Below are 26,610 nucleotides of genomic sequence, written 5' to 3' on the forward strand. Positions count from 1 at the left end.
AAATGAAAATAAAGGTTTTCCTGGAGTTTGTTAGCTAGATTTCTGTTTTGCCTCTTTTCCAAGAGTTCAAGGCTATTTACATACTGTAGGTATTTCTTCTCCTCATTTTATCTTCACAGGAGCTCTGCAGAGGATGGACTGAGAGAATGACTGGGCCTTAAAGTTAGCTAATGAGTATCTCTGGCTGAGGGTGGATTTGAACCTATGTCTCCCTAGTCTTAATCCTTTACCTCCACTACTGCACCCTATTGGCCCTCACGAGGAGAGAAGTTATTATTTGAAAGCACCATCCAAGATTTTTAACTTAACTAGTAATTAGATATATTTCCCGGTTTTTATTCAGGAGCTGAAGGCAGCATATTTAGTGGTATCTCCTTCCATGTTTTTCCCACAACAATACCTCTGTGAAGCAAGGTTGAGAGAGGAAAACTGGCCTGGGAGTTTCTGTGAAGTACACCTGGTTTCTCTCCAGCCCTGGTCCAACATCTTCTGTTGGACCTTTAAAGATGAAGGAAAAATGTACCTTCTTTCTCCACAGTTTTTACTAATTAGAATATATTCTTTACTTCTCAACTGTTGAGTCCAAACTTCCAATTTCTCCTCAGGGTTGTGTTTGGAACTTTGGACCAATTTGGAGATGACTAAACTTCTTTCACTTGATAATAAAGATTTGGTCTTTCTGAAATTCTGTTCCCTTCTTTCACATTTTGAAGCTATGTTTTTATTTTATTACTAGCTGTACCCAGCCACACGTTAATGTGGCTCAGTGTGGTTAAATGGAAAAGAAAGAAAAGAGAAAGCGCACATTTGTAATATGTTTAATTTCACAATGCTTGTGGTTATACAATACGTTTTGTTGTTCCGTTGTGTGTGCAGATATAAAGATTACGTCCAACAGATGGCACTGTTTTTCAAAAAAGCATGTTTTACCTGTCACAGGTGTGACATCTATATAATATAGGTAGATAAAAACACGTGCATATTCGAATGCAACGTTGTGTCAAAATTTCAAAGCAATCGGTGAAGAACTTTTGGAGATTTAAGATTTTGAACAAACGAACATTTACATTTTTATTTATATAGATTTTATTTTATTTTATTATCACATTTCTAAACATATAACATATTTTGTGTATAAGGGACCTCTAAATTCACCTCAAAGTTCTCTTCAGGCAAAATGAGCCTAAGTTGTGAAGGACGTACCTGGACAGCATAAAACAGCATTTATTGAAAACAAAAACACTATTTTTCCTATTTTTAAGTGATAATTTAACTATATCTCTCCAAAACAGGCAGAAGTGGCACATGTTGTACTGAGAGAAAACTGTCTTCTGGTAGCCAGATTCTCTTACTCATTTCCTGTCAAAGAGAATTGATGCTGAATTTCAAAATATGCTGTATATAATAAGCATGTGGGAGTGATTGACACAAAAAAATATCATAATCATTAACATATCATCATGAAGCAGTAAGATGAGTTAATTAGAATAAATCCTCTCCCCACCACCAAATTTATCTTGCCATCTTACTCTGTGAAGTTGGCCAACCAGAATCAATTTGAACATTTTGTTAAAAGGAAGATTTCAGCCTGACTTTTCTCAGACATAGTCCGAGGCACCATATCTTGTTGTATCATATAACTAGATGTGGCCACAACCAAGATTCTTCCAACTGAAAAAGCCCCAAGGAAGCTATTGATGTATCACTCTCCGTGATTCATTTCTGTTGTAAAAGGCCATGTAGCTTCCCTTGGCTGATTTGAGTTAATGGCATGACTATGTCTTCTGCAGTCCTCCTGGAGTCACCCTAATAAAGATGGGCATTTGCATAATCCAGCTATAGACAATCTCTCCTCTTGGGATCAATGTGGACGTCAAAGATCTATGAGGGAGGAAGCCCAGAATATCAGCAACCAACCACAGAACTGGACTTAAGTCACTTTTAAAAGGCAGAAATCTGTGGATTTCCTTTCAAGAGAAATATTGTTTGGGGTTCCAAGTAATTTTTTGAAAAGGGACATGTGTGTATTTACAGTAGTGCTTGTTGGTGTAGTGAGAACTGGCACCATTATTTCTCTTTCCTCTGGGTCTTGCTTTCTCCGTTGTTTTGTTTCTCTTTCTCTCCTTTTCTTCCATGCTTTGTTGAACAGTTTCTCTCTTCTCTACTACCTCTTCTCCTTCATCTTTCCCAAGCAACCAGCACTCTGGGCAGGGACCTGTCAATTTTTTTATCTCCATGTTACCAATCTCCATTTTAAGACATGCTTATGTTTACTTTTATTGTTATTATTATACTTAATCACCCAGTCAGCCAGACATTTAGACTGGATTTGGCATTTTTATCCACCTATTGAGTCATTCCCAAGGACCTGGAATAGGCAGATATTGTTGTTTTATGAGTAAATGGTATCATTTCAGGATGTATGCTGTTCCAAGTAAAGCTGCTTTTGCACTTGACTGATGGTAACTTAATAAATGCTAATGGTGTTCAATTGGTGCTCCAGCTGTTTTGGGATTGCACCCAAAGTGCCTATTTTTATTGATACTTTCTTTTATTATTATTGCATTGATTAAAACATGGTTTGGCATATATAAATATCTTGTGTACTTGTATTGCTATATATAATCAGAGTCATGGATGGATAGAGGATATGTTTCCACAGATTATCAATTATTCTATTGGTTTGAAATAACTAAATTTAAGGATCTCCCATACAAATGTACTAGGGGTTTAATATTAATATTACTCTCCAATAGTTAATGAGTTGCCCATATGGAATGCTGGAAAAAGAATGCCCTCTTTAATGTGTTTTGTATTTCTTCTTCTTCTTCTCAGCCCAAAACTGCAGTTACATTTTGCAAGGTCCAAACGGGACAATACAAAGTCCGGGGTTCCCGTACGGCTATCCAAATTATGCAAACTGTACCTGGACAATCACCGCCACAGAACAGAACAGAATACAACTTGTTTTCCAGTCCTTTGCGCTAGAGGAAGATTTCGATGTCTTATCTGTTTATGATGGGTTGCCCCAACAAGGAAGCCTAAGAACAAGGTATGGAAGAAAAAAAAAATATTTATCACTTGCAGCAGGAAAATTTTCACATACAAGTTAAGATGTCTGTTGCTTGGATTAAAACACATAGATGGAGAGTTTTATGTTTCAATAAAATGGGATTTTATTTTTCTTTTATGAAATTATCTAAACTGTCTGGACTCTGCACACTTGATAAGGGCTAAAAAATACTGCTAATTTTGTTCAGTGCCATGGAGCTATCAGTACAGTTAGTGTACTGCTTGAGACTTCTAATGAAATTAATCAGACAATGATGACAACCTATTCTTAGAAAACCAGTTGATTCTCTTATCACATTCCCCACTTTTAGAAACTTTGGATTAGCACCTTCGGAAAGAGGAAGAAATATTGCAACCTTTCAGCATTCTTTAAAATGATTAAGTCCTGCCAAATTGGTGTTGACTCTTTAGCAATCACATAAATAAACTTTTCAAGGGCATCTATTTGCAACCTGGCCTTTTAGGTCTGTTAGTGGAGCACTCATTGCTCTTGTAATCAAACCCATCCATCTTGCTGATGGTTCTCCTCTTATCCTTCTTTCCACTTTTCTCAACATTATGGATTTCTCAAAGGAACTTTGCGTCATATGTCTAAAATATAATAGTTTGAGTCTGGTTGTTTATACCTCAAGTGAGAACTCAAGATTGATCTTTTTAAAGAGCCATTTCTTTCTTTTTTCCTGGTAACGTATAGTTTTCTCATGAGTGTTTTCTAACATCAAAGTTACAAAGTGTCAATACTTTTTATCCTGTTTCTTTACAATCCAGAGTGTCATAGAGAAAACCATATTAGCACAGTCTTGATCTTTGTATAGAAATGTCATAGGATCTGATTATCTCTTCCAAGGTTTTCCCTGCTGTCCTACTAAGTGCTAATCTGCTGCATATTTCTTGTCTGCTAGCTCTTTTACAATTAATATTCAATCCTAAAAGGCAGACACTATCTACTACTTAAATGCTGCATAGCCCAGTGATGGCGAACCTTTTAGAGACCGTGTCCCAAACTGCAACCCAAAACCCACTTATTTATCACCGGGTGCCAGGTGGGCGTGGACCACTGGGTGGGCATGGCTGTGGTGGTCATGGTAGACAGGGTGGGTGTGGCCAAAGGTGGGCATGGTCACCTCGATGTTGCTTATGGGGAGGGATGCCTGTGGCAGTGTTGGGGGAGATCCAGGGGATCTCTGGCAGGTGGGGTGGTGGGCAGGAGGCTTGTCCTGCAGGGTGAGGCAAGACGGGGATGCCAATTGCAGCGGGGCAAGGCAAGGCAAGGCAGGGGCCAGGGCGGCTGCTGCCTGACACCATCGGCCTGTGCACACAGAGACCAGCAAGCGCATGGGGGCCGACGGTGTCCATCAGCAGGCACAGCCTGCTGGCTCCTTGACCGGCACACTCTGGGGCTCCACAGCCCGCCGCCAACAGTTCAGAGAAGCTGCCTCTGAGCTGGAAGGCCGGTCTACAGCTGAGGAGGCAATGCAGTGGGTTGTGCCTGGGAAAAGGAGAGCATGCGAGGTCAGGAGGGACGGGGGGGGAGGGAAACCAGCCGTGCCAGGATACATCCAGCCATGTGGGACCTCGGTGAGTTAGTAGGTGGCTGGTGGAAGAGGGATGGTTGCCGTCTCTGGGGCACGGTGTGCATGCCCACAGAGAGGGCTCTGAGTGCTGCCTCTGGCACGCGTGCCATAGGTTTGCCACCACTGGCATAGTCAGTCCTAGGGATGTTTGTTGTATCTACTGCTATTAGCTTGGTCTTCTTTATATTTAACCTAGCTTTTTTTCCCAGTATGAGCCTCTACTTTTATTAATAAAGTTTTTAGATTATTTGCATTTTAGTTAACAAGAGCTGTATTATCAGCATAGCATAAATTACTGATATTTCTTCTTCCAGTTTTAAAACCACACTCATCAATGGTGAAAAAAGTAAGGTTGTACATTTAGGCAAGAAAAACCAAATGTACAGGTATAGTATAGGCGGTACCTTGCTCAATAGTAGTAACTGTGAGAGGGACCTCGGAGTCCTAGTAGACAATCACTTAAATATGAGCCAGCAGTGTGCTGCAGCTGCCAAAAAAGGCCAACACAGTGCTGGGCTGCATTAACAGAGGGATAGAATCAAGATCACGTGAAGTATTAATACACTTTACAATGCCTTGGTAAGGCCATACTTGGAATACTGCATCCTGTTTTGTCACCACGATGTAAAAAAGTTGCTGAGACTCTAGAAAGAGTACAGAGAAGAGCAATAAAGATGATTAGGGGACTGGAGGCTAAAACATATAAGGAACCGTTGCTGGAATTGGGTATGTCGAGTTTAACGAAGAGAAGGACGAGGGGGAACAGGATAGCAGTCTTCCAGTATCTCAGGGGCTGCTACCAAGAAGAGGGAGTCAAACTACTTTCCAAAGCGCCTGAAGGCAGGACGAGAAGCAACAGATGGAAACCAACCAAGGAGAGAAGCAACCTAGAACTAAGGAGAAACTTCCTGACAGTTAGAACAATGAACCAGTGGAACGACCTGCCTCCAGAAGCGGTGAATGCTCCAACACTGGAAGTTTTTAAGAAGAAACTGGACAGCCATTTGTCTAAAATGGTGTAGGATTCCTGCCTGAGCAGGGGGTTGGACTCGATGACCTCCAAGGTCCCTTCTAACTTTATTATTATTATTATTATCTCCTTTCAATCCAGTTTTCCTCAATATATTTGCAGCATGCAGTTTGAATAAATAAGGAGAGCGTAAAAGCCAACGCCCACCATGATTCTCTATACAGAGATGTTTAAGCTTGTTGTCTAATTATTTTCCTGCTGCAGTTTTAGAACCAAGCAAATTTAGTAAGAATGGAGATGTTCTCCCATCATTGCTTAAGGCAAGAGGCAACTGGCTGATTTCTGTGTGATTCTGTTTTGTACATGAAATCAGATGTTGACAACTTGTATTGGTCTCTTCTGACTTTGAAGTACAAGGAATATTTCTCAAGTATTATGTTATCCAAAAAGCCATTTGCTCCTTGGTGTAACGTCCAAACAAGTCCCATGACGACTTAGTGCCTCAGCTCGGCTGGAAGAATCTGGGTTAAAGAAGCAGAAATGATTGTGAAAAGCAGCTCCGATGGTGAGTGAGAGGAATAAAATTCTAATGGTAAAAAAAAAAAAAAGTCTACTGTTTGTAACAGCCAAAAGGTTCTTTCTTTCTTTCTTTCTTTCTTTCTTTCTTTCTTTCTTTCTTTCTTTCTTTCTTTCTTTCTCTCTCTCTCTCTCTCTTTCTTTCTTTCTTTCTTTCTTTTTCCCTCAAAAAGTGGTAAATAAAATAAAATCCAAGCAATTTGTTGTGTTGTGTGACCCAAATTGGAGGAATCTTCAGTGATTTAGGGAAGCAGAACAATGCTTTAACATAAAGTAAAAAAAAAAAAAAAAACACATTCAAAATGATTCTATTGATTTCTGTTCTTCTAAGAAGGCAAACAATTTAAATACAGATGTCCCTAGTGTTGAGAAGCTAGAAACCATAATATTAGCAGTTTTTCTGGAGAAGGAAAAGAACCCAGCATTTTTCTGTTTATATTGTACCTTATTGCATTTAAGGATATCACAACAATTGAGCTGGGTTAAATAAGAATTCTAAAACTGGATGGAAGTGGAAAGCTAATTAGTTCTGTCTGCCATAACTAAAAAGGTGTTCCTGGAAAATTGGTCCCCTTTCTTCAAGCTAGCAAGATATTTAAGCTAAAAAATAATAATATAACTCCCAGATTCAGAAGAACTCTTTGTCAAGATCATTGCCTTTCCAACAATTTTCTTTGGGGAAAATTCTATTCAAACAGAATTGATTCTGCAGTGAAGGAGTTATTGAAACATTAAGTCGTGTTTTATTATATTGCCTTTATTGTAAGGATAAAGATGCCCAGTTACAACTAATAACTTCCCATTTTGTCAGATTCTCAGGCCATCTAGATTCATTCTATTTTCTTGTTGCTGTATCACCAGCATAGTATTATTTCTCTGAATGTGGCTAGGTTTTGCATGACAATGTGTAAAATAAATTGTGCCTTGAGCATATTGCTTTTATAAATTTTGTTATGATTTTCTGATCCATTCCTTAGTAAGGAAATAGACTATTAAAGGAAGGAACAGCACTGCATTTCTAGGGAAAATGGGAGTCCAAGGTCTGCTCTTGGTTTGGAAGTTCCTAGATTTCTTCTGTACATGTTTCTTACAATGCAAAGTATAAGCAAAACAGTTTATCTCCCTATTAGCTGAAATATATTAATTTTCAAAAGGAAGAACAAAGGGTATTTTGGGATATTAACTCCCCTTTCATGAATATAAATGGATCATTAAATATTAAGATTTTATGAGAGTTACAAGGAGGCTTTGTCTATCCTGCTTGTTTCTTCTTAATTAAAAATGTCAACTTTAATTCTCCTGAAAAAGTTTTTTTTAACAGAAAAAAAGAATAGGTAGGAAGTAAAATGGTTATCCAGAAAAAAAGCAGTCTGAACATTCTTATATATATCTAAGTCTACATCTAGCAAGCAACCAGAAAATTGATCAATGTCCTTAATTACAGTCAATGACCAGAACTTAGATGGAACATCTTCAAAAATTCCAGTAAGTTTATATACTTTCTTCTATGATAGGGGATTTGAAATGCATGGAAAGTAATATTAATAAACATTATTTAAACTTAAATAAAATTAAATTATTTACTTTTTCAGCTCCTGGCTTGCCACTTAAATTCAGTACCTGGCTCTTATCCCAAACAAATTGCTCATCCATATAACAGGGTTATTAGACAATGTCAAAAGATTTACATATGTTTTGAACAAGTCTACCCCCTTTGCATTTTTTCAGAATCACAAAATTACGGTCCTGAAATTGGAGAGCATCATGGTTTGATTGTGATGGCATGACATTTCAAATAGGGCATAGTTTGCTTCTTGGAGTAGTTCTGCTCTGATCCTCTGAAGTCCTCCAGAAGATTAGAAGTCTATAGGCCATTTTTGCTTAGAAAGTCTGATTTTATGGTTGGTAGAATGCAGTAAGAAATATTTATTTATATATAATTTTTATTAAATTTATATGCCACCCATCTCACTATCCAGATGCTGACTCCAGGAATTCCATGTTAAAATCTTCCTTAGTTCATGTCAGATTTCTTGAAAGTGGGCATAATAAACATTCAAGAACTTGACTTAAAAGCAGAGCAGATTCAAAAATTTACTACAGAACATTGTCATCTCAAGAGAATGTTTGAGCTTTAATTGTTGTTGCGTGCCTGAAACATAAATATTACAATGTTGTATTGTGCCCAAATATGACTAGCACACGAGAAACTAATGGTGTAAGAAAAATAGTTTGGAAAGAGTAATATCCTCATAGTATTTTTTAAAAAATAATTCTTATCCTCTGTGATTTGTTTCTAGTGACAATTTTTCCCACTGCCTTTTTCTTATTATTTTTTCTAAAACAATTGAAAGTATGGGAGGATATTTCTTTTCTAGGTCATCAATTATATAAATATATTTTGTCGTACTCCTCCTTTCTCTGCTTTTGAAATGCATTCCATTCATCATCAAACTCCCAGCCTGGAGATGGATAACTGTATACCATTTATCAAAATTTATACGAGTTATTGCCCAGAAAGGAGGAGAGAAAGAATTGTAGGAGAGTGTTTTTGGAAGGAAGAAATGGTACAGTATAAGGAATAATACCATTTCAGGGGGAAAAACAAAAAAAACAGAAGAAAACTAGGAACTGTTATTTTGGGGGGCAAAAGCAAGTAGGGAATTCAGTATTTGGAAAAATACTGAACCAAAATCTGCCATTTATTATACTAGGAGAGTCATCCTCTTCTATTCCCCCCCCCCCCCAGGATGTTGTAACTTGGATTTCAAGTTTCTGCTGCTACTGATTTTGAGCTTGTTGGAACATTAAAAGTGGTAGCAATGATGTCTTGACTTTCTGCCATATATTTGTTCCTCACCCTCCAATCTCATTGATTGTCTTCTCTTCCTAATCTGTTGCCCCCTTGAGGAAGTTCCTTAAGATCCTCTTGAATAAGAGCGTGCAAAGTAATTCAAATCTGAACCACCATAAATGCAAAATATCTCATTTCAAGCCTGAGGTAGTTTTTTTTCAAGAGAAAACAGCTGTTTTGCATTTGAAATAGACTGTTTTGGTTATTTTGAAAGTGCTTTACATTTCAAACATACTGAAATAATTGAAGTGGATGGTATTGGGTCTAAAAGGATTGTTTTACGCTCAGTATAGCTCTCTTTTTAATAAACTATCTTGGATTCAGAACATTTTGCACACTGCTGTTAGTGAACCCCAGGGAACCAGAAAGGCAGAAAAAGACTGGATTAAAAAAAACATTTATTTATACTCATATCTTGAGTATCGCATAATTAAATGAATGCAAGAATTACCATCATACATGAGAATATGTCCTCCATTTCTCCCTTGAAAGGAATAATGAAAACAGATTCTTTTTCATCAGATTGAATGGGAACTGATAGAAAAAATACAAAGGAATTTTTCTGCATGGCACTAAACTGGAATAATCAAATGGGTCAATACTTTACATTCAGGGCAGTAGAATTAATCCATTGATACAATGCCAAAGTCTGTTTCAATGTTTACCATTTCTGATATATTAAGAAGACACGGTTAAAAAGAAATCATGTGTGAATGAACGAGTATTCTTTCTGTAAAGTCTTAAATAAATCCTATTTTCAGAAATCCAGAATGGCAGCTCTGGGTGAGACGGATTTTATTCAATATATACAAAAAATAGTTTTGTGTTGTCAGGAAGTGTTCTCCCATCACTCATTTTTCTTCTTGCCCCAAGAGAAATTGTTTTTGCCTTTGAGTCAGTGTTGACTGCTAATTTCAAAGTAACTAAAACAGACTGTTATGAAAGTTTTAAAAATGTACAGCAATAAAAAAGATTTCCCTTATTAAAAAAAAAGAACACAGTGCTAAATTGTTTTTCTCTCTGCTTACACTTACGTAGATCAGAGATGCACAAATGCTTGGATCTATACAGGAAAGAGAGAGAGGAAGAGAAGTGGGGAGGAAAAATACTCATTTTTATCTTATTTATTTCCAAATAGAGGGTGAATCCATAATGATACTGAATTACAGTAAGGAATGGATATACACCATAACACACACACCCCAGGATTTGTCTGTTTTTACATCTCGTGATATGGCTGACTTGCTTAAATCATTTGGAACTCAGCTGTAGTGCCAGGAACAGCCTGCTGTAAATATATGTTAGCTTTTATTGGTTCATACTGCAGGTTGAATTATATAGCTTTATGTGTATATGCTGCATAAAAGCTCTCATCATCAAGTCCCACCAGGGTCTTTCCCTATCTCTATATTATTGTGAAGGTGAATGATTAAAAGATGATACTTCTCTAATAGATATGACTTGGAGTCTGTATATTTTGGCATCACCTCTGTTTTGTCAGTTATATGTTTCTCTGAATGCTTTAATAGTCAGAATGATAAAACACAGAAAGTCTGCAACAAAATGTTGCAATATATCTTTGCCTTTTAACTAGCAATTCTGTCCTGGTTCCACCTAGCCAGTGTTTTTTTTTGTTAAAAAAAAAAAAGGTGCCGGAACTCACACATGTCATACAACCCGCCTTGCCTACCCTACAAGGTTCCATCCAAAAAAGGTGCCGGAACTCGGTTCTGGGTGTTCTATGACAAAAAAAAAAGCCCTGCATCTAGCCACCTTCCATAACGCCCAGTTCCGTTTTCTGGGATTTCCACTGCCTTTTTGATTATGGATACCAGTCCACCCATTTTTTCTGGCTGTCAGCCATCTTCACTTCTCTCTGAATGTTTATTTTTAAACAAAATCTGTAAAAATGTACTACTTCAAATCTCATTGTTTCTCCCAGAATGCTGATAGGTTCTTTCTTTGTGATCTCCTTTTTCACTCACTATCTGATGCCATGCAGACCCTGCATTCCATATCAGAAGGAGTGATGGATGTTTGTTCCAAGGTAGGAACAAAAATCTCTCTTATTTTTTTGCTCTTGTGGTTCTTGTTCAGATTAACACCACTAACATTACAGAGAAGATATTCACTACCATTTTTACAGTAAGATTAGGAGTGAAGTAACATCTCTCATGCATAATTCAGCGACTATCTATTGGCAGTGGCAATTGCTGCAACTGAGACAATGCCAGAAACCTACACCATTTGTTAATATGCATCCTTCTCAAGTCTGTGAACGAGTGCTGTTGGAATTAGGAGAATCACCACCTTATTCACTACTGCCATTGTAAAATTGGGTCTCCTTCGGAGTATGTCTTAGCCCAGTGATGGCAAACCTTTTAAAGATCGAGTGCCAAAATTGCAACCCAAAACCCACTTATGTATTGTCGGGTGCCGGGTGGGCGTGGCCCATTGGATGGGTGTGGCCAGTTGGGTGGGCATGGCCCATTGGGTGGGTCTGGCTGTGGTGGTAACAGCAGACTGGGTGGGACCAAAAAGTTCAATCAATCAATTCCAACTTTGCAAGATCTTTTTTTTCTCCGTGAGAAGTTGAAATAGATTGATTGATTTAATCTTTTTTTTTTTTTTTTTTTGCACATGGAGGCAGAGGCCTCAAGTGAAAAGGTTTTATAAAACCCAGCTGAAGGCCTAGGACTGGGGTGATGGCATGCGTGCCCACAAAGAGGGCTCTGAGTGTGCTACCTCTGGCACCCGTGCCATAGGTTCGCCACCACGGTCTTAGCCGATGAAAGACATTTTATTATTGTAAGAGATTTTTTTATTGAACAGTTGTGTGGTTTGACTGACAAGATAACAATATCTGACCATGTTAATTACCTGAAAGATTATTTCCTAAATTACATAGTTCTTGTACCAATTAATACCTCTATTAATGTTAGAGAACTTGGTTGAAAATAATTTCCAGTTAGGGGCCATAAACCTAAAAAATCATTATGCTTTTTTTAAAAGTCAGATGCTTCTAAATACATTTTTTCAAATGGCTCATTTTCTTCTATTGCTTCCTTTATTTTATATCACTTCAAATAAAGAACAGTGAATGAAGTTCTGAGCAGGTGGCAACCCCTGTCTGACATTGTCTGAGCTTATAAGCAAAACAAGTTGATCCTAATTTGACTTGGATCAGTGAATAGAGGGGTCAAGATTTAATGCAGGCTGGAAAGTTGAAAACAAAATCCTGGAGTTAGTATTAATATATAGTTTTCTCCAGAAATCTCTAAATAGTTCAAATATAATTCAGTCACATTTGCTATACTGTAGGAGAATTTGTGCTTTAACTCTGAATATTTTATTGTAGTTTCACAGTGCATTAAGTGTCTGTCCATCCATCCAGTCATCCACACAGCCAGCCAGTCAGCCACATAGCCAGCCAGCCCAGAAGGATAGTGAACTATTTCTATGGTACCTGCATGACTGTATCTATGTAGGTATGCATTGTATTTTTCACTGAATAAATTCAAGCCATTAAAAAAAATAGTCTTAACCTGTTCCCCACCACCCAATTAGTTTTAGTGTGGTCAGCAACCTCTAAGCCAGTGATGGCAAACCTTTTAGAGACCGAGTGTCCAAAAACTGACCCCACCCCCACTCTATCCCCTGCCCCGCCCCCGCTCTGCCCTCACCCCGCCTGCCCGCAGGGCCACTCACTGCCTCCAGGGCCCACCGCAGATCGCACAGGCAGCCCAGCAGTGCCATGGTGGCCACGCCCTCTGTACACACCCCGCAGCATCAACTGTGCATGATGGAGCACGAAGGCAGAGTCTTGTCTATGCTGCCTGGCTGCCATGTCCCTGGCTGCGCTGCTCCACATGGGCCAGGCTAAGGGCGACTTTCCTCCAGTGGGGCTGCTGGTGAAGAGGGGGGCGCAGTGGGAGGCAAGGCTGGGGCAATGGCATGTGTGCCCACAGAGAGGGCTCCGAGTGCCACCTCTGGCACTCGTGCCATAGGTTCGCCACCACTGCTCTAAGCTATATACAGCAAGCTTTTGGACTGGATTTCAGCTGAGAACATAAGCAGGCAGACTTCGTGGAAGATACCTCTCTTTTTGATTATGCTCTAACTTTTCAACTTTTAATTTGAAAAATATTCCACCAAACCCTGCTCAGAATTTTACATTTTGTTGACCTTAGGTAGGCCTTCAATTTCTTCTCTATGTCCAAATTATGGGGCAAATTGAAGAACACTTAATAGGCATTTATGCTCCATGGGAATTCTCAAATGGTGGTGCATGTAATGTGCATGGACCTTACAAAAATTCCATTTGAAACAGATGTGCAACAAGGGTGCATTCCCACCTTTTTTTTTTTTTTTGGTTTACTTATCAATCTTTTTGTTGCCAAATGGAATAATCCAAAATTGGGACATAATCTCAAATTATCTTCACGCTGCTGATGCTGTTAGTGTTTTCACAAAGATTGACCTGCTTTCTAAGCTTACTGAGTTCTTTCAAGAAAAACAAAATGCTCAAAATGAAAAGATTTTTTGGGGGAAAAAACCCCCCTCCTGCAAAACCAAGGTTATGGTGTTTGCTAATTCTAAGCTATAATTCTAAGCTATAGTATGGCAATTAAGCAATCATCTAATGCAACAAGTCAAGGTATTCAAGTATTTAGGTAGTGAATTTCCTTGTCATTGGTAACTAGAAATCCCATGCTGTCAGCCCTCCCAGGTAAACCAGACAGGAAACATGATTATAAAAGCTAATTCTACTTTATGATAAGGCTGCATTAAAAGATGTTGCTGGTCTAAAGGTATAGATTTCTATTTTTAATCAATGAAGGCAGGTCCTTCCTAAGTTTGTTTCTCTGACATTGAAGCAATTGTGGACTCCTCCTTCGAGAGAGGAAGTGACCAATGACGTGTCTGATTGATTTCTGGGCAGCATCTCTTCCCCTCATCCCTCAAGGTAATTCTCACTTTCCATTAGACATGCCCATTACATTATCATCCAGCTGGACGATGAATGCACATTAGCCAATCGTAAGGTACACATTATTGATTTGGAAATAGAAACAGACCTCAGAAAGCTATTTTGGAACCCCTCTGCTCATTTCCCACTTGCTAGATCCTTTATCTCAGTGTTTCTCAACCTTGACAATTTTAAGGCATGTGGACTTCAACTCCCAGAATTCCACAGCCAGCAATGCTGGCTGTGGAATTCTGGGAGCTGAAGTCCACATGCCTTAAAATTGTCAAGGTTGAGAAACACTGCAATAGTCCCCAAATCCAGAGTGTTTTTTCTCTTTCAATGAACCATTTCCCAACAGCTATTACTGAGAGGAGATACTGGAATATTCCATTTGAGTGAGGAGTCCTCTTTGCAGTGGGGGAACTATCATAATGCTAGATCATGTTACATTGTACTATTTGTTCTGATATTCACCAGGAGTTGTAACATAGTCCTTGACTTATAACCATTCATTTAATGACCATTTGGAGGGAAAGAGAGAGAGAGAGAGAGAGAGAGAGAGAGAGAGAGAGAGAGAGAGAGAGAGAGAGAGATTTTAATATAGATAAAAAATAAACATGGACAAGTGAAGGACTGAGTTTTTATAAGTGGGGAAGAGGTCATACTGAACTACTGTGACTGTCCATGAAGTAGAATATTGTAAGCTATGTGAGTTTCCATTCATTCAGTCTTATGTATTTTGATTTTGTGGACCTAAATAAATACACTTTAATGGTTGTTAACTGGCAGTCTTAATGACTGTTATAATTTGTATGAGATACAGTCTCTTCTGCTCTCAGTCCCCACCCATTATGAAATATAGTTTGTCTTCATCTGTTTCTGTTTCCTGTCTCAATAATTTAGTCTCCCACATGCCAATTTTCTTCATCTGTCAATGCCAACAACCTCTCATTCTGAACTCTCTCATAAATTGCCCAGAGGTCTGTAACAAATATACTGAGAAATGGAGTCAAATGACTAAACGATACATTTAGCTTCATCATTTTTTGTTTTGGTAAAAATGATCTTCTTATCATTGACCCCAAATACTTGGAGCTAGCTGGTTTTACAAATGGTTGCTTCCACATTTTGCAGAAGTAATATGAAGATTATATGAGTGGGGATTCAGGCCAATTTTTAAACATCTCTTTGCTGGCCAAAAAATGAAATGCAGACACACACACACACACACAGAGAGAGAGAGAGAGAGAGAGAGAGAGAGAGAGAAATTTGATGATCATTTTAACCTTCTATTAGCATGATTAATGAACAGAGAGAATTAGCAGAAACTGAAGGATAAAAATTACTGCTGAAATGCAAAATTACCACAAAATCTTATGTATTTTCAAGAGTAACAAGAAAAGAGAATTGTAATGTGTTCTGATATATTTCCATAGGTTGCATGAGCCTTAATAGATGCAGCTTAAATTCTTGCACAAAATCAATGTTGGTTTAGAACTAACTTGAGTTTATAGACATTTAGAATGAAGAGGGTTTTTTTATATATTGCTGTTTTGCTGGATCCTTTGTAGGGACCAGTGTGCTGATGATGTTACCTATTTGGGTAATGAAATGTCTGCAAGAAAACAACCAAACTCAGAGAGTACCACAGTTCAATCCTGTACTATAAATATTATCTTATGTTGCTATTTTCATCTGTCTTAAGCCCCCAGGAGAACTATTTGAAGAAAACAGTCTGCAGAATTCTCTAAAGCCAACCTGTTGATCAATAATGTGTTAGGCTATGGTAGGCGTTCTACAGGGTTTTTATAATCAGTTGTTAAAAATTAATGGACACAGTCAAATATGGCAGTGTGGTTAAATGTTTAATAGCTGTACAAGCCTGCAATCATAAACAATAATGTTGAAAGGATCCTGAATCTTTTTGCTTCAATTGTTTATGCTTTGTTTGGCAAAAACTTTCTCTCAATAGCTTGAATACTATTTTCTCATTGATATCCAGGTTTTTTTTGTTTATCAAGAAACATTAAAGCTGATTCCCAGTGTTTTCTCATGTTTTAGTGTCACTAAGAAACAAAACCATGTCAGTATGATCACCTTTAATGTTTAATTCCTGGGAATGCCTTGAAGGGGAGAATAATGAAATTGCAACTTTAATATTTTTCCAATTCTTCTCATTGTCTAGATTCTGCCTATAAGCAATATGAGGGAGAAACTAACACTAACTATATATTATTGATTAGATAAAAATCAAGAATAATGTTCTCAGCCAAATGCCTAACCAAGCTTCAGCTGTTAGGTTTCCTTCTTTTGGACGCTATTTTAGAGCAGTCATTTTTGTCTGCAAACTTATGATCAGTCCAGGTAGGATATACTCTTTCCAGTCTATTATCCAGTGGTACTGATGAGTTACCAATATTTGAACTGACTTGTTATACAATGAACATAACACACAGCTCCTTCTGTCTGAAAGCTGGGTCTTCCAAGTTGAATAGTACATAGAAACAGATGCACTTTTCAATTGAACCCTCAGGATCCTTGTGTTTTTTAATGTAAGTGATCAGTAATGGATCCTTCTTGTAGAAATGGCCAATTGTTGAAGCTGGGAAAATTGTCTTACCACCTGTTCCCATGGGAGGCCTAACAGAAATACAATCCATGGGGTCATCTTTGTACTGAGTGGCATCTAATGATCTTTTAAAATATTGTTGGAGGAGAGTGATAACAAGCCATCCTGGTTTCTTCTGAGTATGTAGTTCAGTCTGAAGGTACTTTTTTCTGTGATGAGAATTCAGTCTGAATTACCTTTTGATAAGAAGCAAGAAAAAAGGACTTTCTGAGATTCTTCTAGCTTTTCCCAATCTGTTGCCCTCTCAATAATCTGGCCCAAAACTTTCTGAAGTGTCTGGAAGTTCTGGATGGTTAGAATGCCAACAAAATTGAAAAACACCTGGCTGGGAAAGGCTGAAATAATGATTTTTTTTTTTGTTAGCAACCTCTAATATTCTTGAAGAGTATTAGGGAATGGTGAATAGATAAATCTATTGATTTGTCTATTTATCTATTTATTTTACATGATTTGTAAGCCACTCCACTCATAACATTCTGGGCAATTTGCCTGGGCTGAAACAACCATAAAATCTCTAAAAATAAAAGATAGATAATAACACATGATGCCAGAATCCTTAATTCAGGGGAAAGAGCAGTTTTTCCCCTCTTCCTTCCTGAATATTAATAGGAGGGGGTCATTTTTACATTTACATTAGGGGACCAACTGTTCCATAGGGATAGGATAGACATCAGGAAGGAAAGATGCTCTTTTATTTTATTTTATGAGACTTATATACCGCTTTAAGTGCAAGCACTCTCTAAGCGGTGTACACCAGTAAGCAATGTGTATATATATATATATATATATATATATATATATATTTACATTGCCCCCAACAATCTGGGTCCTCATTTTACCTACCCCGGAAGGATGGAAGGCTGAGTCAACCTTGAGCCGGTGAGATTTGAACCGCTGACCTGCTGAACACAGTCAGCTAAAGTGGCCTGCAGTACTGCACCCTAACTGCTGCGCCACCTCGGCTCTTAGTTTTATGGCATATTTTATACAACACGCCTCAAGAGCGTAGACTGGGTAGATTGCATTTGAACAGATAGGGCCGAAGCCATGAAGGACTTCCTTGGTAATAACCAGCATTTTGAATTGTACCCTGAAACCTTTATTGTGTGGTCTAATCTAGCCGGGAATGTCTTATGCCTGTAAAGGTTGGTATCACCTTCTAGTGCTTGCCGCTCTATAAGGCTTTAAAGTTGATAATTATTAACCCCCTCATCATATAATAGAGAAGAAACCTGAACAAAAGGACAAATGGATTGTTAAATGGGAAAGTGATAGGTCTGGAGCTATAGGGCAAATGTAACATTACCTGTAGGAGATAATTAGGTGTTGTTTTCTTTACTGATTCAACACTGTATGCAAAGCTTGATACAGATTGCTAATTTATTGCTCATGTTTTGTGCAAAGATCAGTGGAAAATACTGCACATTGTGTAACAAAGCATTTATGTTCTTTCTAGAGAGTATTTAGACAGATTGTGTGGCTCTATACACATACAGATATATTATAGGTGTGACCTTGAAAGATTCCTAAGCAAGAAATCTCTTTAGCTGCTATATTTCACTTTTATCAAAATTAATGATTGTCTATGAGAGGCAATACAATTTTAGTAGATCTTTGAAGATACAATAAAATTGTGCAGTGCTTTTGCTAGAGATATCAAATAGAAAATTGACAAGACTTCTGCCCCTATTGAATTTAATTCATTGCTCTTGCTGGTCCCCTTGGCACCAGAAGGTAAAAAAGAACAAAACTGCTGAGAAAAACTGCTATACAGTTGGAATATAATGCCTAAGGAAGGAAACTCTGGTCCTGTTTTGCTTTTAGAGGAATGAAGAAATTACTTAACATGATCTTCCCTGGCCTGGTGCTTTCAAGAGATGATGAGGTGCTATTTCTGAGACTTGCAGTGCCAATAAATATGAAAAGCATCTGGCACAGTAAGTCTTTCTGATAATATTTCTAGAACTGGAAATTTTACAAAGTTCCAGCTAGAAAACTGTGGAAATGATTTGGGTTGTGGGATAACAGAGCCCGATGCAAAACAGTGATTCTTCTACCTAGTGGTGTGATTGCCCTTTTGAACAATAAACTGTACTTGCTGTTTACAGATCTTTAGTTTAGACCTCAGGATACTGTGTCCACATCAGAAAAACTCATGTTATAGCAGTAGTTTCCTTCAGGCTTTTGGAAGAAACCAGTGTTGTATTTGGAAACCTATTTACTTACCAAGAAAAAAAAATCCATGAGGCCTTGTGAAAAGCAAATTCATCCGTTTTCTTCTGAGAAATGGAGCATCAGAGAAGCATTTTGTGAGAGGCCATAACATGCTTTCAAAAATCCAGATGGGCTTTCTTGCACATTAACTAAACCTCCTGCAACACATAAATTGATCTGAACACAGAGCAACATCATTAACAAATATACTGTAGGGAAAATAATGAGCACTTCAGCAAAAACAGTATATTTCTAAGCAAAGACTTGGCCTTGATCTCTGAAAAATAAAACCTTTCCATGGTAAGCTCCTGGAGGATTAGGAAAGTCCTCTACTACTATTCAGAGAAAACCACCAGAAGATCAATGCATTCCAAAGTAAAAATAAATTCTGTGGCAGGGAGAATATGAGGCAATGATATTGTCATGGTTCTGACTAATGAAACACTTCAAAGAACTTCCAGGCATGTCTATCCCAAAGCCTTTATTACCAGTGTTACAAATTGACGGCACATCATGAAGGTTTATGCCAGAATCTGAATTCCTCTTGCTGGCATCTAACTTTTCTGGCTAAACTCCTCCCTTATCTTGCAGTCCCAAGTCACATCTTCCAATTAGCCCAGAGGGCAGAGATTCCCTTCCCTTCCTTTTCCCGGGCTTTTGTTATTTTCCCTCCCTTTTCTCTGTCATCTGAATTAACTCTAAAAATACCAGACAGTTCTGCATATTTTGTCAAAGCAAGAATATTCAATATTAGCAGCGTTGAGAGATATTTTCAGAGTGCCAGAAATCCAAGTCCCTTCAGTAGAATGAGTAAAACACACCATTTTGACAACTAGAAGTAGCACCCATTTCTCTTAAAAGAGAGAGCCTTATGAGGAGGAGTCTTACTTATCTGATTACAGGGTAGAGGAACAGGAAGATACAGGTAGTCCTTGACTTACAACCACAATTGAGCCCAAAATTTCTGTAGCTAAGCGAGATAGTTATTAAGTGACTTTGCCCCATTTTACCACCTTTCTTGCCACAGTGAATCACTGCAGTTGTTAAGTTAGCAATGCTGCAGTTAAGTCAGTGGTTCTCAACCTTTCTAATGCCGCGACCCCATAATACAGTTCCCCATGTTGTGGTGACCCCCAACCACTTATACATCACCGGGTGCCAGGGATGTGGCCAAAGAAAAGGGGGAAAAATGGCGGACAGCCTTGTTTGGCGACCCCCGTGAAATGGTCGTTCGACCCCAAATGGGGTCCCGACCCACAGGTTGAGAACCACTGAGTTAAGTGAATCTAGCTTCCCCATTGAAGGTCACAAAAGGTGATTATATGGTCCCGGGACTTGCAACCATCATAAATATGAATCAGGGGCCAAGTGTCTGAATTTGGATCATGTGACCACGGAGAAGCTGCAAGGGTTGTGTGAAAAATAGTCATAAGTCACTGTTTTCAGTGCTGTTGTAACTTTGAACATTCACTAAATGAGCTGTTGTAAGTTGAGGACTACCTGTATGTTCCCAGGACCTGGGACTTGAGTTGAATGTATGATTATTTTTTTGTTCGAACCTCATGTACTACCTCTATTGGAGTATCATGTAAGATGGGACTGTATGCCTGGTGCCAAAAAGATAAAAGGCTATGACCAAAAGGACACTGCCCTCTACAGCAGTAGTTCTCAACCTGTGGGTCGGGACCCCATTTGGGGTTGAACGACCATTTCACGGGGGTCTCCAAACAAGGCTGTCCGCCATTTTTCCCCCTTTTCTTTGGCCATGCCCCTGGCACCTGGTGATGTATAAGTGGTTGGGGGTCACCACAACATGGGGAACTGTATTATGGGGTCGCGGCATTAGAAAGGTTGAGAACCACTGCTCTACAGGCACTATCTCAATTTATTTATTGATGAGAGGAACAGAGACCACCTACGCAACCTTGAGAGATGTGGCCTCGGTCATCTCACTAAGACCTGATTGGCTAGTGTCCAATTCAGAACAAATCTGAGGGGTTTTTTAAGCCTTTAATTTTCCCACAAATTTTCACAGCAGTCCAAAAGATGCTTTTCCAGCTCACTCTTCTCCCAAAGAATCCACATCACTTAAAACGGGACTTCTGGGTGGGTTTTTGAGTATGCAGTGAAAGCAGAGTAATACTGCAGCTTCATCACTCTTACCACAATAGTGTGAGATCCCACCTGAGCTCTTGCCCTATTTGGTTATATTAATTCCTGGCCTTTTGCTAACAGCATTTCAGGTGTTTCCTCAGATGTCTGATTCCTGCAGCTCTTTACGGAGCCAAGGGGATTCTCTCAGTGAATAGGAAGAGGCTGCTAAGAAACAGTCCTATCCAAGGCATCCTGTTCACATTCTAGAATGCGACTAAAACGTTGGCAGGACTGTTCATCGTAGCCTAAGGAAATTCCCTAACAGCCTTTGTAATCCAAGAAGGTTCATTAAGTGTCTGAGACAAATTAATCCAACAGTCCAGTTTTAGATATGGAGATTAATAATACTGGTCACTTCTGTAGCAGTCAGAATGATCTGATGATGAGAAACTGTCACTGATAGTTTTCTCTCCTGAGGGTGGGAAAAAATAGTCTTGATCTGGTTATCCAGGTAAAAACAGGGCATCATTAATCAGATGATTTGGATCTCAAGTCAGCTGTTTATTTTTTAGATCTGTATACTGATTTTTCTTCAGGAATTCAAGATGATACAGACGGGTGTCTTTCCTCCATCCCTCCCATATATATATGTAGGTCTGTGGTTATTCGAGTTTTCTCCCGCATAAAATTGGAAGTGTCTTGGCAACGACATTTCAATGAAGTCCCATTAGCCATCTTCAGGCTGGTGTTTTCGGCTTTGTGCTTCTAGGAGCCTCCTAGAAGCACGAAGCCGAAAACACCAACCTGAAGATGACGAATGGGACTTCGTCGAAGCATCGCCAAGACACTGCCAATTTGACGCAGGAGAAAACCCGAATAACTAAAGATCTATCTATCTATCTATCTATCTATCTATCTATCTATCTATCTATCTATCTATCTATCTATCTATCTATCCATCCACACACACATACTTTTTTTAAACTTTTTACTGCTTTCCTTGCTGGTCTTTCAGCCCTCCTTCAGATATTAAAGCACTAGAAATCTGGACAAAAAAAAAAAGTGCTTTGAGGTGAAAGTAGTTCTAAATGGAGCCATTAGAATGCTATTAAAAGGAGAATGTACCAGCAAACCATCTTCTTCAAAGAATCTTAAAATGTTTGAGATGGGGAAAGAAAAAATGAAAACAAGTTGAATGGGCTATCATTTATTTCAGATTCTTTCAAATTGTTGTTTGCTATGATTTAACTCAAAATACATACACAAAGTGAGAGAGAAAACAAGAAAGCCAAACACAAATGAAACTGACTCATTAAAATATGCTATTGAGTGATATTGGGAGGAGATGAAGCATTTTGCTGAAATGACCTGCAGGCAGTAATACTCTTTTTTGACATTACTGATTGTCTACTGCATATTTTTCTGGCTAGAAATATAATTAACCATTCTGTCAGGCTCACTAGAAGGATCGGCTTGTCAACATTTTTTCAAACTGATGCTTTGGTTGCTTAGGAGAAAGAGAAGCAAAACAGAAACAGGTATGTGCATTACAGGGCAAAAAAAAAAAAAGAAGATGACATGTATTATGATTCTGCAAGCACATTTGTAGAGCAGTGCTCTGAAGACTTAGCCCATCAGAAGAATAATTGTTTAACAGGCTCCATTTTAAAAATCAATTTAACAGAACTGATTGACATAGGCTTTTAGTGTAGGGTACTTTTCAGATAAATCATTAGGCAAATTGGTTGAAAATGTCACTCAATGCCACTTACAACTAAAATGACAGTTTAGCTTGTCCTAATCCAGTGTTTCTCAACCTTGACAATTTTAAGGCATGTGGACTTCAACTCCCAGAATTCCACAGCCAGCATTGGGAGTTGAAGTCCACATGTCTTAAAATTGTCAAGGTTGAGAAACACTGTCCTAATCCAATGCCTTGCAGATGAGTTGGAACAGCTGCTTCTTGAATTCCTGGCTGATGGGCATAGTGGTTGGGGACAATGAGAGGTGTATTTTCAGTGTACATGATAGAGTCATGGCTTGGATTTATTGAAGCTGGGGTAGTTAATGCAATAGTTGTATAATCCATCATTACAGAATATGTAGTCTGAGTCCTTTCAGCAAATCTAATTTGGAATATTTTTTTTCAAATATGCTCCTTGTGTCAAAAAGACATCATTGTTGTTCGGTACAGTATTTCCTTGATTTAAAATTTTGTGGCGCAAATAACTGGAAGAATTAGTCTAATGATAATGACATAGAATGAATAACATTTAGTAAGGACAATTGAGCTCTAAAATAACACCAGAATTTTGCCTTTGAAACTCTGGTGTATCATACTAGCATGATTCTAACTCAGGGAGCTTTACATAGCCCAAAGCATCCTTTTTTGCTTTGTGACAGCCCAGATTTAAAGCAGTATCTTCAACAGAATGGCTACCACAGCTTGGCAGACAAACTTTCCCTTTAAATGTTTCTAATTGTGGCAGTTTTTCTGAGCTTTCTTTGGTTTCTGCACAAAACTAATTTTCTTTGCTGATTAATTAGGCACTTGGAGATCTCAATTATTGCACCAATATAAAATAATGTGACTCTAAAAACCTCATTATAATGGCTTGTAACATTAAAGATTTAAAGTAACAACTGAGGCAAAAAAAATGTTGGTAAAAAATGGATGATATGGGAACTTTTTGTGAGGATTTTTACTAAGTGACTGGAAAGCTCCCTTGGTGATAGCTAGGGTAAATAATGATGAGTGCTGCCAGTATGTTATGTTATCTAAGTCAGAAGTTAATGTTTGTTAAAAAAAAAAAAAGGTTAGCATATGAACTTCTGATTTCCATAGGAAGAAATCATCCTGAGTCTTTCATTATTTTTCAGTGGGAAAAAATTAAAATGATCTCCTACTTCAGTGGTTCTCAACCTTTTTAATGCCGCGACCCCCAACCGGTCGTAAGTCGAGGACTACTCAACCGGTCGTAAGCCGAGGACTACTCAACTGGTGCAGCACCGTTTGCAGAATGGGACTTTTGGTGGGCTCAGCAGGGCAGAGACCGCCTGGACAATTCCTATTGGATTTTGAAAGCCAATAGAATTAGACTCTATTCAAGAAAGTCTATTCTATTGGCTTTCAAAAGCCATTACAATAAAAGGGAGTAGCACAGCTAAGGAAAAGGGGAAAAAATGGTGGACTGCATTGTTTGGCGACCCCTGTGAAATGGTCGTTCGACCCCAAATGGGGTCCCGACCCACAGGTTGAGAACCACTGTCCTACTTGGTATGAGTCCATCAGTAATTATCGGGAAGGCTGGTCAGGATGACACACATTCAGTGGTGGGATTCAAAGAGGTGAACAACCGGTTCTCTGTGTGGATGCCGCTTCTGGAAGTCCATTCTGGGCCTGAGCAACAAAAAAATTAGCTACCAGTTCTGCCAAAGGGGTGCGAACCGCCTGAATCCCACCACTGCACACATTGCACAAGGAAAGGAAAGTAACATAATTAAATGAAAAAAGATGCAAATTTCCTCACCTAAAAAAATAAAATGATATGAGTCAGCAGTGTGATATGGCTGTAAAACAAATGTGAGTACAACTTTAGGTTCATCGGCAAAAGTATAGCTTTCAAACCATGGAAAGTAATTTAATGAGACTGAGTTGGCGGAAACAGAACAATTATGACTCTTCCTATGGAAGACACCATTGCAGAATTCACCATATGGTGCAGGACACCCACTCCCTTTTCATTGACCTAGCTCTATTTTAGTGGCCCAGTGGTTAAGTGAAAGGGTTGCTAAGTGAGCACATGAGAAAGAGAGGGGGAGAGACGCTACAAAGAGCATTGGTTGCTACTGTCTCATACAGATAAAGTTCGCTTGCACACCTACACCCGCACTCTGGCATGCATGTAATACTGAGATAAATTCATATTCATGTTTTTGCTAGTGCTTCCCAGCCTGTTCCTAAGGTTTTCCTAATTAAGTTGTTCTTGGTTTTTAATTTTTGTCTGATTGCTCTAAGGTGTTTTCCAAAGGTAAGGGATTTGTCAAGAATTGTTCTGAGATATTTTGGATGACAGTTATGTTTTATCCTCTTTCCACAAAAAGATATGTTTAACTCTTTCTTTGCTATACAATTGTTTAGATGGAAGGTGTATACTTCAGTTTTATTTGGGTTAGGGCATAGCCTCCACTTCTCATAATATTGCCTTAGTGACCTCAGATCCTTAGTAAGAATGTGTTCCACTTCCTCAAATTCCTTGGTTTGGATAGCTATTGCCATAACATTGGCATACCAAAATTTTTCAGACTGGTTTCTGGTAAATACAGATTAAATAGGAGTGGGGCTAGAACCAATCCCTGTGGCAAGTCATACTTAATGGGATTTAATAGTGGTGTCTCCTACAGTGACCTTGAAATATCATTTTTTTAACATGTTCTCCAAAAGATTTGTTACTTTAAGACACAGAATAGTTTTCTTCAGCTTGAGCATCAAACCATCAAGCCACACCATAAGTTTCAGTCAAATCAATAAAGGCTATAAAACTTTTTCCTTCTTTTTGGAAACCGGCTTTAATAAATTAAATAAGAGCCAGAATTTGCTTGCAGCAGCAGCTTCTCTTGGTGTGGAACTCAGTCTGGAAAGAAGACCCTATCAATATATTGGTATATTCTGTTATAAAGTAATAGTTCCAGAAACTTATAGCAACTACTCAGCAGAGCTATAGGTAGGTAGTTTGCTGGATCAATGTGTGGACTATCTTCACAATGGTACAGCCCGGACAATATTCTGTATTAACAGAGCAACTAAAAGTTTATACACACGGTGACCAAACTGGGTATTGCGTCCATCACAGTAAAAAACTACCGAGGCAGCAATTAGATTACAACAGTTCTTTTAACAACTTTTAACAATATAAAAGACTTATATAGAAATAAATGTGGGTACCTGAGCAGACAGGGCATAGATAAGAGGATAGATGTTGTAACAATACAAGAGACTCATTTGGCTGATGAGAAACAGATTAAAGCTCAAGGGAAGATCCTGGGGTACAAAATTGTAGCTAAAATAACATCTAATGTTCATGGCTCCATAATGTATCTCTGACATGACATCCAAGCATACAAGATTATTAATTGTACCCAACAATACAACATTGAAACTACCATTACTGAAATATCAGGAATAATGATCATGGCGATTTACAAAACCTCCCCATACTAAGTGGCCTAACCCACCACTGTCAACCTTGGACCATCAAGGAATATATATCTCCTTAATGGTTGTAAAAATACGAATCCCGGGTCAATGATGCAATCCTCGATCTACGGGAAGAGTATACTCTAGTTATTTATTGTTAAAACAATATTTAAAACAATAAAAACAGTTATAAACAAGGTTAAAACAACTTAGCTTTTGCTGGTGTGTGTGTGTGTGTGTGTGTGTGTGTGTGTGTAACTTTAATACTCACCATACTGACTGGGGAAATGACAACCATAACGAGAATGGGGAAATATTAACAAGGATGAGCTTCACCTAGCTTATGATGCCAATGATTTGAAAACCTTTCAGTCTGGACTGGCTGGGAGAGGCTCCTATTTGGCCCTCCTGCTGGTAGAGTAAGATTCTTGGCAGAAAGGAAAGTAAATAATGCAATCTAA

At 38.5% G+C, this 26,610-nt stretch overlaps 1 protein-coding gene across 1 annotated transcript in view; it reads left to right on the plus strand.

The window, feature by feature from the left end:
* LOC120312543 (CUB and sushi domain-containing protein 2-like) overlaps nucleotides 1-26,610 on the plus strand; it is a 74,877-nt gene that overhangs the window by 42,209 nt on the left and 6,058 nt on the right. Inside the window, exon 2 of the mRNA XM_039353384.1 lies at nucleotides 2,836-3,052. Within this exon, the coding sequence (XP_039209318.1) occupies nucleotides 2,836-3,052 (217 nt within the window). The remainder of the gene's footprint in view (nucleotides 1-2,835; nucleotides 3,053-26,610) is intronic.

Source organism: Crotalus tigris, unplaced genomic scaffold, assembly GCF_016545835.1.
Source record: "Crotalus tigris isolate CLP2741 ecotype Arizona unplaced genomic scaffold, ASM1654583v1 scf7180000018517.1768243, whole genome shotgun sequence".
Classification (NCBI taxonomy): Eukaryota; Metazoa; Chordata; class Lepidosauria; order Squamata; family Viperidae; genus Crotalus; species Crotalus tigris.